Source organism: Penaeus japonicus, unplaced genomic scaffold (assembly GCF_977035675.1).
Source record: "Penaeus japonicus unplaced genomic scaffold, GWHDUDI00000001_assembly GWHDUDI00000011, whole genome shotgun sequence".
In the NCBI taxonomy this organism is placed as follows: Eukaryota; Metazoa; Arthropoda; class Malacostraca; order Decapoda; family Penaeidae; genus Penaeus; species Penaeus japonicus.
Window position 1 is genome coordinate 14,058,724 of NW_028234413.1, and position 12,131 is coordinate 14,070,854.

The 12,131-nt window shown below is 41.0% G+C and overlaps 2 protein-coding genes across 7 annotated transcripts in view; both read left to right on the plus strand.

The window, feature by feature from the left end:
- Positions 1-12,131, plus strand: part of Pxn (Peroxidasin) — a 224,137-nt gene that overhangs the window by 174,303 nt on the left and 37,703 nt on the right. The window lies entirely within an intron of this gene.
- LOC147470963 (uncharacterized) lies at positions 6,441-6,649 on the plus strand (the record flags this gene model as incomplete). Its single annotated transcript, XM_086541382.1, is given in 1 exon segment — positions 6,441-6,649. A coding segment is annotated over 1 exon segment (196 nt), but the record flags the coding sequence as incomplete, so codon positions are not given.

A 12,131-nucleotide genomic window follows, 5' to 3' on the forward strand; every position in this document is an offset into this window, starting at 1 on the left:
TTCATGTGTTTAGTGGCTTTTATTGCCCACCCACATGCACGCTCCCACGCATACACGCGCGCTCATACGCGTGGACACACACACACATGCACACACACACACACACACACACACACACACACACACACACACACACACACACACACACACACACACACACACACACACACACACACACACAATATATATATATATATATATATATATATATTTATATATATATGTATATATATGTATATATGTATATATATATATATGTATATATATGTATATATATGTATATATATATATATATATGTATATATGTATATATATATATATATATATATATATATATATATATAAAAGAACAAGATTCCAATCAATAATGGGAAACGACAAGATAACTATTTCAATTTAAAACCCACTATCAAAACATCAAAGTAATGAACACGACCGTTCATTGAAGTTCCGAAAATAATCAAACCTTTTGCTCCAAATGATTTAGTCCCCCCTTATCATCGAGCAATTCCCCGTTTTCTGAACCCTAATCCCACTGGCCAACCTTCCATTAGCCTGTTGCTTTTCACAATAACGTTCAAAACAAAGAGAGAGAGAGAGATTTTGCGTTATCTTTCTTTATTAAAGAATGTCTTAATGAGATATCGGGTAATTTACGGCGGTACTTACTTCGATTGGCTTCGGAGGTCGTGACTTTATTTGCCGACGAGAAATCGGGAACGCGATTTTACTCTTGTTTAAAGCATAGTTCCTGGTTATAAGGCTTGGCAAGATTTTGAATTCGAAATGGAAAAGAAAACGGGTTGAATGAGGGAGAAGGAGAGGGAGGATAGGGAGAGAGGGAGGATGAGAAGGAGTGAGGGAGGGAGGGAGGGAGGGAGAGAGAGAGAGAGAGAGAGAGAGAGAGAGAGAGAGAGAGAGAGAGAGAGAGAGAGAGAGAGAGAGAGAGAGAGAGAGGGGGGGGGGGTGAGGGAGAGGAAGAGGAAGAGGAAGAGGAAGAGAGAGAGAGAGACATAGAGACAAGAGACAGACAGACGACAATACTTAAGAAGACGGAGAAAGAAAAACAAAGACAGCCAACGATACTAAAGAAGAGAAAAAAAAAAGACAGACAACAATATTAAGAAGAAAGAGAAAGAGAGATCCCAAAGAATGGACGAACGAAGGACCAGAAAGAAAGAGAGCGAGAGAATCTAAGCAGCGAGGCCGAGGGAGGACCCCGCATTTCACTTCACATCAAATTACATCTTGCCTCCTTCCCTTGCCTCAACCAACCCTCAGTTCGCGTGTCCGAGGCAACGCACTAATGGCCGCCCTTCTTGCAACTCAACCAGCTAAACCAATAACATAATCTTGCATAAGGAGCCATCGCCAAGAGAACATTTAGTGCGCGCTTGCAGATTGCATGGACTAACGCACAATGAAACCTTTCCTTTGGATTGCTTGTTTACGATGGTCTTTGCCTTTCTCCCTTCTGCTTTTCTTCTTCTTTCTTTCTTTTTCTATCTCTATCTCTCTTTTTTGAGACTTCATGCACGAACATGCACGGAGTCATTTCTCACGCGATTATCTCAGAGTTGTTTTGATGGAGAACGCGCTATGTAATCTCTTGGGTTTTCACACGCGCGCACGCAGGCACACACGCACATTTCCGTAAGATCTATGTACATTGCTGATGCACTATGAATAGATACAGATGCAAATGATAAATATGATTGTATGATACATACATACATACATACATACATAATGTATATATATGCATACATACATTGTACATATGTATATATATACATACATACATACATATATATATATATATATATATATATATATATATATATATATATATATATATATATATATAGGGGAGCACACTCACTATATATCTACTGTACATACTTGCAAAATCATCTCTTTGTTCTCGTTTTTTTGTTTTCTTTTTTTTCCGTCTCTTTCTTCCTCCTCTTCCGTGAGACGAGAATTTATCGTTCGGCAAACCTTTAAAACCGAAATCAGGATAAACGTTCCTCACGCACGAAAGACAGATCAGCTGCGGTGAAAAAAGCACAAAGGCACAAAAGCTGCGGTGGTTTCATCACGACGGAAGACATTTTTGTTTCCCTTCGCCGCCGCCGCCACGCCATCTCTCGGCCGATGGAAGAACTACGATTTTTTTTTCTTTCTTTTTTCATTTGGTGGTGGTGGGGTTGGGGGGGGGGCGCTTAATGAATCTTTTAATGAATCGTACATTGTGTTGTAAAATGTCTAATGAATTGATTTTTTTCTGCTAATGAATTTCCTGAACAAGCTTTTGTTTGTGCTTAAATCGTTCCTAAAGAATGGTTGAATTCATCTCTCCTTAATGTAGAAATAGTAAGTTTTGTTTATGTCTTGAAATTCGAAAGTGTTTGGTACTTAAGGAGTCTATAATGAAGTGTAACATTTTGTATTTTTTCATAGATATAAATAAAGTTGACGAATAGATGTTTTTAGTTGTTGTTTTTTAACTTCTATGTTGTGTATGAAAAGAGTCTGAAACGAATTGTTAAATTTATTATATCTTAACACGAACATGATTACGTTTAAATGTCCCACTTTATCACGAGTGGCAAAACACATATAATTGTTGTATTGTTTAAATTTACAAACAAGTTCGAACAAAAACAGAGCTACTGTTCCATGGTTGGTGCTATTATATAATAACATTTTAACTAAAGCCATTATAATTTTTTATGTCTGCTCTACTTTAATTTTTATGATGTGTAGAACCGAGAGAAGTTTTTAAAAGCCTGACAAATACACTTTTTTATTATTATTCTTAAACTGCGTTAATTTAAACTGCAGAAGACATTCAGCTTCTGTTTTTCATTTCTCAATAGCATTTGGCAGTGGGTAGAAGACGAAGTGGGCTAATAAAGGTGGCAGTGAAGGAGAAAGATAAAGGCACACACACACACACACACACACACACACACACACACACACACACACACACACACACACACACACACACACACACACACACACACACACACACACACACACACACACACACACACAAACACCCACACACCTACCCGCACACACACCCACAAACACCCACCCACCTACCCGCACACACACACACACACACACACACACACACACACACACACACACACACACACACACACACACACACACACACACACACACACACACACACACACACACACACACACACACACACACACACACACACACACACACACACACACAAACACCCACACACACACAGTAATGAAACTCGCTGCCAATGCGTCCGAAAGATCAAAGCACGTTATTGCAAGCCCCTTTTCCTCTCGATGGAGTGCAGTGCTTTGCAAGGAAGCCAAGAGGGTATTTTAAGGCATCAAAATTTATGGATTTGGCTCTTGCTTCCTCCTGTTGGCGTCTGTGTGGTTTCTCTTAATTTATGCCTCTTGTTTGCTCGTTCACTTCCTTATGTGATTTTTGAGTTCGTTTGTTACTATTTTTGTAATTAGTATTGTTGGTGGTGTTGTTGTTCTTGTTTTTGTTTGTTGGTGGTGATATTGATAATAATGATAACATTGTTATTATTGTTGTATTTATTATTATTCTTTATAATTACTTCGTACTCTTCGTTTGTTTTTGTTTCTCAGTTTAATTTTCTTTTCTTTTCTTTCTGTTCCATCTCTTTTCTTCTTCTTTTCCTTTTCCCCTTCACTCCCTTTCTTCGTTTCCTCTTTATTTTAGCGGCTTTTTCCTGTTCCCTTTTTTCCGGTATATCTATTCTCTCTATTTGCTGCTTCAGTCTCTCCTTCCCTCCACCCTTTGTCTATCCTCTGCATCCATCCCTCCTTTCCTCCTTCTTTCCTTCTTTCCCTTTCCCCTTCCCCTTCCCTCCCTACTTCTCTTCCTTACTCCCTCCCTCCTTCTTTCCCTCTCCTCTTCCCTCCTTCCTTCTCTGCCTTACTCCCTTCTTCCTTCCCTCTTTCCCTCTCCCTTCCATCCCTCCTTCTCTTCCTTCCTCCCTTCTATCCTCTCTCTTTTCTTCTTTCTCTCTCCCCTTCCTTCCCTCCTTCTATTCCTTCCTCCCTTCTTCCCTCCCTCTTTCCTTCTTTTCCTCTCCGCTTCTCTCCTTCCTTCTCTTCCGTCTTCCCTTCTTCCCTCCCTCTTTCCTTCTTTCTCTCTCCCCTTCCCTCCCTCCCTCCCTCCCTTCCTCCGTCCGCCCTCCCTCCCTCTCTCCCTCATTCCCTCCCCCTCCCCATACATAAATAGCGCATGCTAATGCAACTAAATACAATGTTTAAGAAATTTCTTTGGTCACTGTTTGCTTGCGCCAATATTTACATGTCTCTTGTCTCCCGCTTCGCTTGCTGCTTGAGAGATGCTGAGATCATGCAATCTCCTGCCAGGTGCATGAAGACCAGGTGCGTGCATGGTGTCTGCATGACATAAGCACCTATGCATACTCAGCTGGGGGAGTCGGTAGAGGCTAAGAAATAGGAGTTTTAATGTGAATCCTAAAGTCTTGTTGTTTGTATGCGTGCGTGCGTGCGTGTGTTTGTGCGTGTGTGTGTGTGTATGTGTGTGTATGTGTGTGTGGGCGTGCGCGTGTGTGTGTGTGTGTGCGCGCGCGCGCGCGCGTGTGTGTGTGTGTGTGTGTGTTTGTGTGTGTGTATGTTAACGTTAATGATGTTAATAGTAATGACCCCCTTTGCAGACAGTAATAATGAAAATAGTAATAATATTTACAACAACAATAACATGATATGAAAACAACGACAATGACAACATAAGACATAATAGGATCCATATTTTTTTTAAATGGCAACATGCATTGCCTATCCCTGACGTCAAGCACTGTGGATTTACATAAATCAGGCAGCGTCAGCATTAAATTCTTTTCACTTTTGACAGGTTCAATCACGAAAGCAAAATTCAAGGGAAAATGATAAAGAAATTTATATGATTTTTGTTAATAATATATTTGTTTTGAGTTTTGATTAGGAGAGGTGAAGGAGGAGGAGAAGAAGAAGAAGAAGAAAAAGAAGAAGATGAAGATGAAGATGAAGATGAAGATGAGGATGAAGAAGAAGAAGAAGAAGAAGATGAAGATGAAGATGAAGATGAAGATGAAGATGAAGATGAAGAAGAAGATGAAGATGAAGATGAAGATGAAGATGAAGAAGAAGATGAAGATGAAGATGAAGATGAAGATGAAGATGAAGATGAAGATGAAGATGAAGATGAAGAAGAAGAAGAAGAAGAAGATGAAGATGAAGATGAAGATGAAGATGAAGATGAAGAAGATGAAGATGAAGATGAAGATGAAGATGAAGATGAAGAAGAAGAAGAAGAAGAAGAAGAAGAAGAAGAAGAAGAAGAAAGAGAAGAAGAAGAAAAAAAATGAAAATAAAAAGAAGAAAAAAGTGGAAATGAAGAAGGAGGAGAAGAAGAGCAAGGAAAAAGAAATAAAGGAGACGGAAGAAGAAAGTGGAAATGAAACAGAAAAAGAAGAAGGAGAATAAGAAGAAGAAGAAGAAGGACAGTACTAATTAGATGAGGAAAATGAAAAAGGAAAAAAAGACTAGAAGGAGAAGGGGGGCGGGACACAAGAAAAAGAAATGAAAAAGAAGAGGAGAGGGGAAACAAAACAGAAGATGCAGGAGGAGAAATAGAAAGAATGAAAAAAGTAAAAATGAAGGAAATGTATAACGAGGGTTTATCATTACTTTATCAATGATCCATTTATTTATTATACGCATTTTCATTAACCTGCATGACAAGTAAATAATCAAATAAAGAGAGGAATATACAAGAATAGATAAATTTAAGGAGATATATGCATATAGATAAATATAGATAGATAGATAGATAGATGGATAGATAGATAGATAGATAGATATGGAAAGATAGATAGATAAATAGATATAGATAGATGGATACATAGATAGATGAATAAATTTAGGTAAAGAAAGATAAATAGATATAGAAATATAGATAGATACAGGAAGATTAATATATATAAATAAATAGATACAAGAAGATTAATATATATAGATAAATAGATACAGGAAGATTAATATATATAGATATAAAAAAAGATACAAGAAAAGAAATTTAAGATAGAAAGAATCAGAAGAAAAAACGGAATAAATCGAAAAATCGGCACCTCCGACAGCGAACAATGGCGCGTAAACGTCAACGGTGAATTTAACGAACATATCAAACTCTTCCGCTTCTGGGGGGAGGGAGGAGGGGGAAGGGGCATTGTGAATTGTGTGTAAATGATAATGGTAATGATAATGGTAATTTTTAAGGATGGTTTAAGATGAAGAGAGTGATAATCGATCGGAATGGTTAGGGAGATAGGTGGTTGTGTTTTGTTTTTTTGAAACAGATTTTCAAAATGGCGGGAGGAATCGCGGTGATGTAGGCAGTAAGATGTTTGCTCTCACAATTATCATCGACATCTTATTCACCACCACCACCGTTATCATCACCACCACTATCACCACCATCACCACTACACCCATCACCATCGCCACTACAACCACCACTATTACCACTACAACTACCACCACCACAGTCACCAACATCACCATCACCACTACAACTACTACCACCACAGTCACCATCACCACCACCATAGTCACCATCACCATTACAACCACCACCATCACCACTACAACTACCACAGCCACCATCACCACTACAATTACCACCACCACAGTCACCATCATCATCATCACCACTACAATCACCACCACTACCACCACCATCACCACCACTACCATCATCACCATCAAAAATAAAACAAAAATAACAACAGCAACCCAAATGAGCAACAGTAATCCATTACCTTAATAACACTGATTAGTTTCTTGAGAATATCCTTTAATGAACACCTGTGGTATCAAAGGCGTGCCCAGCGACCTTGCAATTGCATTTGATTGCAGTTTCTAAGGAACCTTCTATCTCTCTCTCTCTCTCTCTCTCTCTCTCTCTCTCTCTCTCTCTCTCTCTCTCTCTCTCTCTCTCTCTCTCTCTCTCTCTCTCTCTCTCTCTCTCTCTCAATCATTCTCTCCTCTCTCTCTCTCTCTCTCTCTCTCTCTCTCCTCTCTCTCTCTCTCTCTCTCTTTCTCTCTTCTCTCTCTCTCATTCTCTCCTCTCTCTCTCTCTCTCCTCTCTCACTCTCTCTCCTCTCTCACTCTCTCTCCTCTCTCACTCGCTCTCCTCTTTCACTCTCTCTCCTCTCTCACTCTCTCCTCTCTCTCTCACTCTCTCCTCTCTCTCTCGCTCTCTCCTCCTCTCTCTCGCTCTCTCTGTATCTCTGTCTCTCTCTCTCTCTCTCTCTCTCTTCTCTCTCTCTCTTCTCTCTGTATTTCTCTCTCTCTTCTCTCCTCTCTCCTCTCTCAATCCCTCTCTCTCCCTCTCTCTCCTCCTCCTCCTCTCTATCCCTCTCTCTCCTCCTCCTCCTATCTCTCTCTCCTTTTCCTCTTCTCTATCTCCCTCTCTCCTCCTCCTCTCTATCTCTCTCTCTCATCCTCCTCTTCCTCTCTATCTCTCTCTCTCCTCCTCCTCTCTCCCCCCTCCCTCTCTCTCCTCTCTCTCTCTCTCTCCTCTCCTCCTCTCCCTCTCCCTCTCTCTCTCTCTCTCTCTCTCTCTCTCTCTCTCTCTCTCTCTCTCTCTCTCTCTCTCTCTCTCTCTCTCTCTCTCTCTCTCTCTCTCTCTCTCATACCACATACTTCCGTCTTCTATTTTTTTCAACTGTATCCTCATCTTCTCTGTTCTTTTTTTAACAACAAGAAATTAATTTCAAGAATTAAGAGCAATTGATTATATTTTAAGGATGCGATCTTTTCGATATAATAGAGGAGGGGGGAGAAAGAGGAAAAGGCGGGAGGAGAAGAGAGGAGATGAGAGAAGAGGAGAGGAGAAGAGATGAAAGGAAATGAGAGGAGAGGAAAGGAGAGGAGAAGAAGAGAGAAGAGGAAGAGAGGAAAGGAAATGAGAGGAGAGGAGAGGAGAGGAGAAAAAAAGAGAGAGCAGGGAGAGAGAAGATAAAGAGAGAAGGAGGTAGAGGAGAGAGAGTAAGAGGGAGCAGGGACTCAGAAGGAGGTAAACAGGTGAGAGAAAGAGGAAAAGTGAAGGGAAGAGAAATGAAAAGAGGATGTGAAGAAGAAGAAGAAAAAGGGAAATAATGGAGGAAAAAGAAAAGAGGAGGAAGAGAATGTAGAAGAAGGAAAAGAGAGAAGAGAAGGGAAGGAGGGAAGAGAACGAATAATATAAGAATATGAAAAAGAGGAGAAGAAGGGGGGAGAGAGGAAAATAGAAGGAAAGAGGAAGAGGAGGAGGAAGGAATGGAGAAGGAAAATGGGATAAAAAGAGAGAGGAAAAAGAAGTACAGAGGGAAAAGAAGAGGAAGAAGGGAAAATGAGAGAAGAGAAAAAGAAAGAATAGGGAGATGAGAGAATAGGAAAAGGAAAAGAAGTTAAGGATAGAATAGGGAGAAAGTCGAATAGGAAGAGGACCAAGAGGAGAGAATAAGAGGAAGCGAAAAGGTTAATCGCGTTTCACGATCCGTCGCTGTTATTATGCGTCATATATCGTCCTCTTGGCGGGCTCTCCATTCGCCTCGGCTGCTAAGGTCGATTATTTTGAATTAAGCAATCAGCCGCAGAGCCTTATGGCCTCCGAGCTGTTATTTGCACTGGGAGTTATGGCAGGTTGGCGTCGTGATGTATTTCGCTTTCTTTCTTTCTCTCTCTCTCTCTCTCTCTCTCTCTCTCTCTCTCTCTCTCTCTCTCTCTCTCTCTCTCTCTCTCTCTCTCTCTCTCTCTCTCTCTCTCTCTCTCCTCTCTCTCTCCTCCCCTCTCTCCTCTCTCCCTCTACTCTCTCTCTCTCTCTCTCTCTCTCTCTCTCTCTCTCTCTCTCCCTCTCTCTCTTCCTCTCTCCCTCCCTCCCCCCTCCCTCCCCCTCTCTCTCTCTCTCTCTCTCTCTCTCTCTCTCTCTCTCTCTCTCTCCTCCCTCTCTCTCTCCTCTCTTTCTCTCGCTCTCTCTCTCTCTCTCTCTCTCTCTCTCTCTCTCTCTCTCTCTCTCTCTCTCTCTCGCCCTCTCTCCCTCTCTCGCTCTCTCTCTCTCTCTCTCCCTCCCTCCCTCTCCCTCTCTCTCTTCTCTCTCTCTCTCTCTCTCTCTCTCCTCTCTCTCTTCTCTCTCCCTCCTCTCTCTCTCCTCTCTCTCTTCTCTCTCTCTCATTCTCTCTCTCCTCTCTCTCTCATTCTCTCTCTCATTCTCTCTCGCTCCTCTCTCTCTCCTCTCTCTCTCCTCTCTCCCTCTCTCTGTCTCTCTCTCTCCTTTCTCTCCCCTCTCTCTCTGTCTCTCGCTTCTCTCTCCTCTCTCTCCCTCCTCTCTCGCTCTCTCTCTCTCTTCTCTCTCTCTCTCTCTCTCTCTCTCTCTCTCTTCACTCTCCTCTCCCCCTCTCTCATAGTTCCTCTCTCTCTCTCATCCTCTCTCACTCTCTCTCTCTCCTCTCTCTCTCTCTCCTCTCTCTCTCTCTCTCTCTCTCTCTCTCTCTCTCTCTCTCTCTCTCTCTCTCTCTCTCTCTCTCTCTCTCTCTCTCTCTCTCTCTCTCTCTCTCTCTCTCTCTCTCTCTCTCTCTCTCTCTCTCTCTCTCTCTCTCTCTCTCTCTCCTGCTCCTCCTCCTTTCTACTTGTTCTTTTTAGCATTATCATAATTTTCTTCCTCCTCCTTCTCCTTTCTTGATTTTTTTCCCATCTTCTTTTTATCTTGACTTTTATCATCCTCTCCATTCTCTTTTTTTCTTCTTTCCCTCCTTCTTATCTCTTGACCTTTATCATCATTAACATGTTCTTCTCTCTCTCTCTCCTTTTTTTCTTATTCTTCCTTTGCTTTTTTGTCTCTCCCCTTCCCTCTCCGGACTAAAAATCTCACTCTCTCACGCCAAGTGTCTCCTCAGCCATTGTGGGAAGAGAGATTGGGGAAAAAAGAGAGAGGGGAGAGGGAGGGGGAGGGGGAGAGGGAGGGGAATGAAGGGGAAAGGGGGAGAGGAAGAAGGGGGTAGGGAAGGGGAGGGGGATGGGTTAGGGAGGGGAAAGAGAGAGTGAGAGTGAGAGTGAGAATGAGAATGAGAGTGAGAGTGAGAGAAAAGTGAGAGAGAGATTTAAAAAAAAAGAGAGAAAGAAAAAAAAAAAAACAGAAAAAGAGAGAGAGAAAAAAAAACAGAGAGGAGGGCGAGGAGAAAGAAGAGAAGATGACGATGGTCGATGACGATGCAAACAAAGGCCATAATTTATGATGTGTCGAGCTGAGAATACATCAGCCGAGGCCGCATTAGGCCGAGTGGAATTTATGGCTTAATTCAATGGGAATCGCCGAGAGAAGAAGCACGTGTGTGGCTGTGCGTGTAGCCTACCCGTATGTGTGCAGATATAGGTGTGTGTGTGTGTGTGTGTGTGTGTGTGTGTGTGTGTGTGTGTGTGTGTGTGTGTGTGTGTGTGTGTGTGTGTGTGTGTGTGTGTGTGTGCTTGCTTGTTTGTTGCGTTGTGTCTAAAATAAATACATGTTTACACGCACCTAAGCCTTTTTCTGGAGTTGGACAGAATAGTCTAAAAATAAACCTTGAGATAAGCCTTTTATATCAAACTCGAAAAAGATATTTCGCATATAAGTGCTGACGGCAAACTGATAAGGTATGTCCTATCATTTTCTTGGGAGGAATATGTATGTTTCTTAAGACTTTATTCAAAAATATTTCAAAACCATTTCATATTTTCTTTTTTATATAACATTATGAAATGATAGATCTTCATGATTGTCTCTAAACATTTCCTTGTCATCTGCGGGCGTGAGTTGAGGGTGTGGGCGTGAAGTTAAGTGTGTATTATGTAAATTTTATGTGTCCATACAAGGGGGTATGGCACAACGTCTATAATATTCGGTGGAAATATTCTGTCAAGGTTTTGTGCTAACTGGGCGCATATGTTGCTAGGAGACGAGTGAGATTGTATTTTTTGCGTATCCTTTATGTATCTTATGAATCTCGGTGGCAGTTGATTAACAGGATGTGTCAGTGGATGGAATTATTAATTTAGGAGGTTATTTAGATTAATGGAAATGAAGGCTGGTAGATAGATGGTTACAAACTCAAACTGATATATTCTGAATTAATTAGAAAGAAAAGCAAATGACGAGGAAAAGGAAAAAGGGAAAGAGAGTGAAGAAGAAGAAAATTAGAAATAGAAAGGAGAAGAAGTAGAAGAAGAAGAATGAATGAAAAAAGGAAATAAAAAAAGACAACCGGCCACTTTGAAGGTTCATTTAAACTGCACCGAATGACAATACAAAGATATAATTTGACACGGCAAAGAAGCAGCCTCCCAGTACACAACCAACAATATGCAATATTAATAACGGAAATGGAAATATATATGAATGAAAATGAGTATCAGTAAAGATAGTAAATAAAAAAAACATAATGAAAATAGATAAATAAAAAATCGGCTGCTTATCGGGATTTTTCGTAACGTTGTCGTGATGACCGATTCTAATCTCGCCGGTTTTTGCCGAAAAAAGTGTTAAAGTGTTAAAACTCAATTCATGTCTTTCCTCTCTGTACGGAGCAGAGGGCATGCCCAATATATCAAGGGAAGCGTCGTAAATATTATTTAATGTGGTGTGTAAGTGTGTCTTGAGCTGCGAACATTTGCTTACAAAAAGAGAGTGAGAAAAATATTTTCCGTCTCTCACCCTTCTTCCTGCACAGCGGTACCAACGTCACGAAATCTCAAAGAGAGGGAAGAAAAGCTGTATCTTTTGAACTTTTTTGTACTTCTCTCTCTCTCTCTCTCTCTCTCTCTCTCTCTCTCTCTCTCTCTCTCTCTCTCTCTCTCTCTCTCTCTCTCTCTCTCTCTCTCTCTCTCTCTCTCTCTCTCTCTTTCCTTGATAAACCAGATTAAAAATGTGATTTGCGAGGCATTTTCATGAGAAATAAAATCTAAATGTTGTCACAAGATCAAAATCAGTGTCTCGTTTTAATTGGCGAAAATCCATCTTCATAAATGCAAGCGTCCCGTCCGGTGATTTATTGATATCCGTAAAGA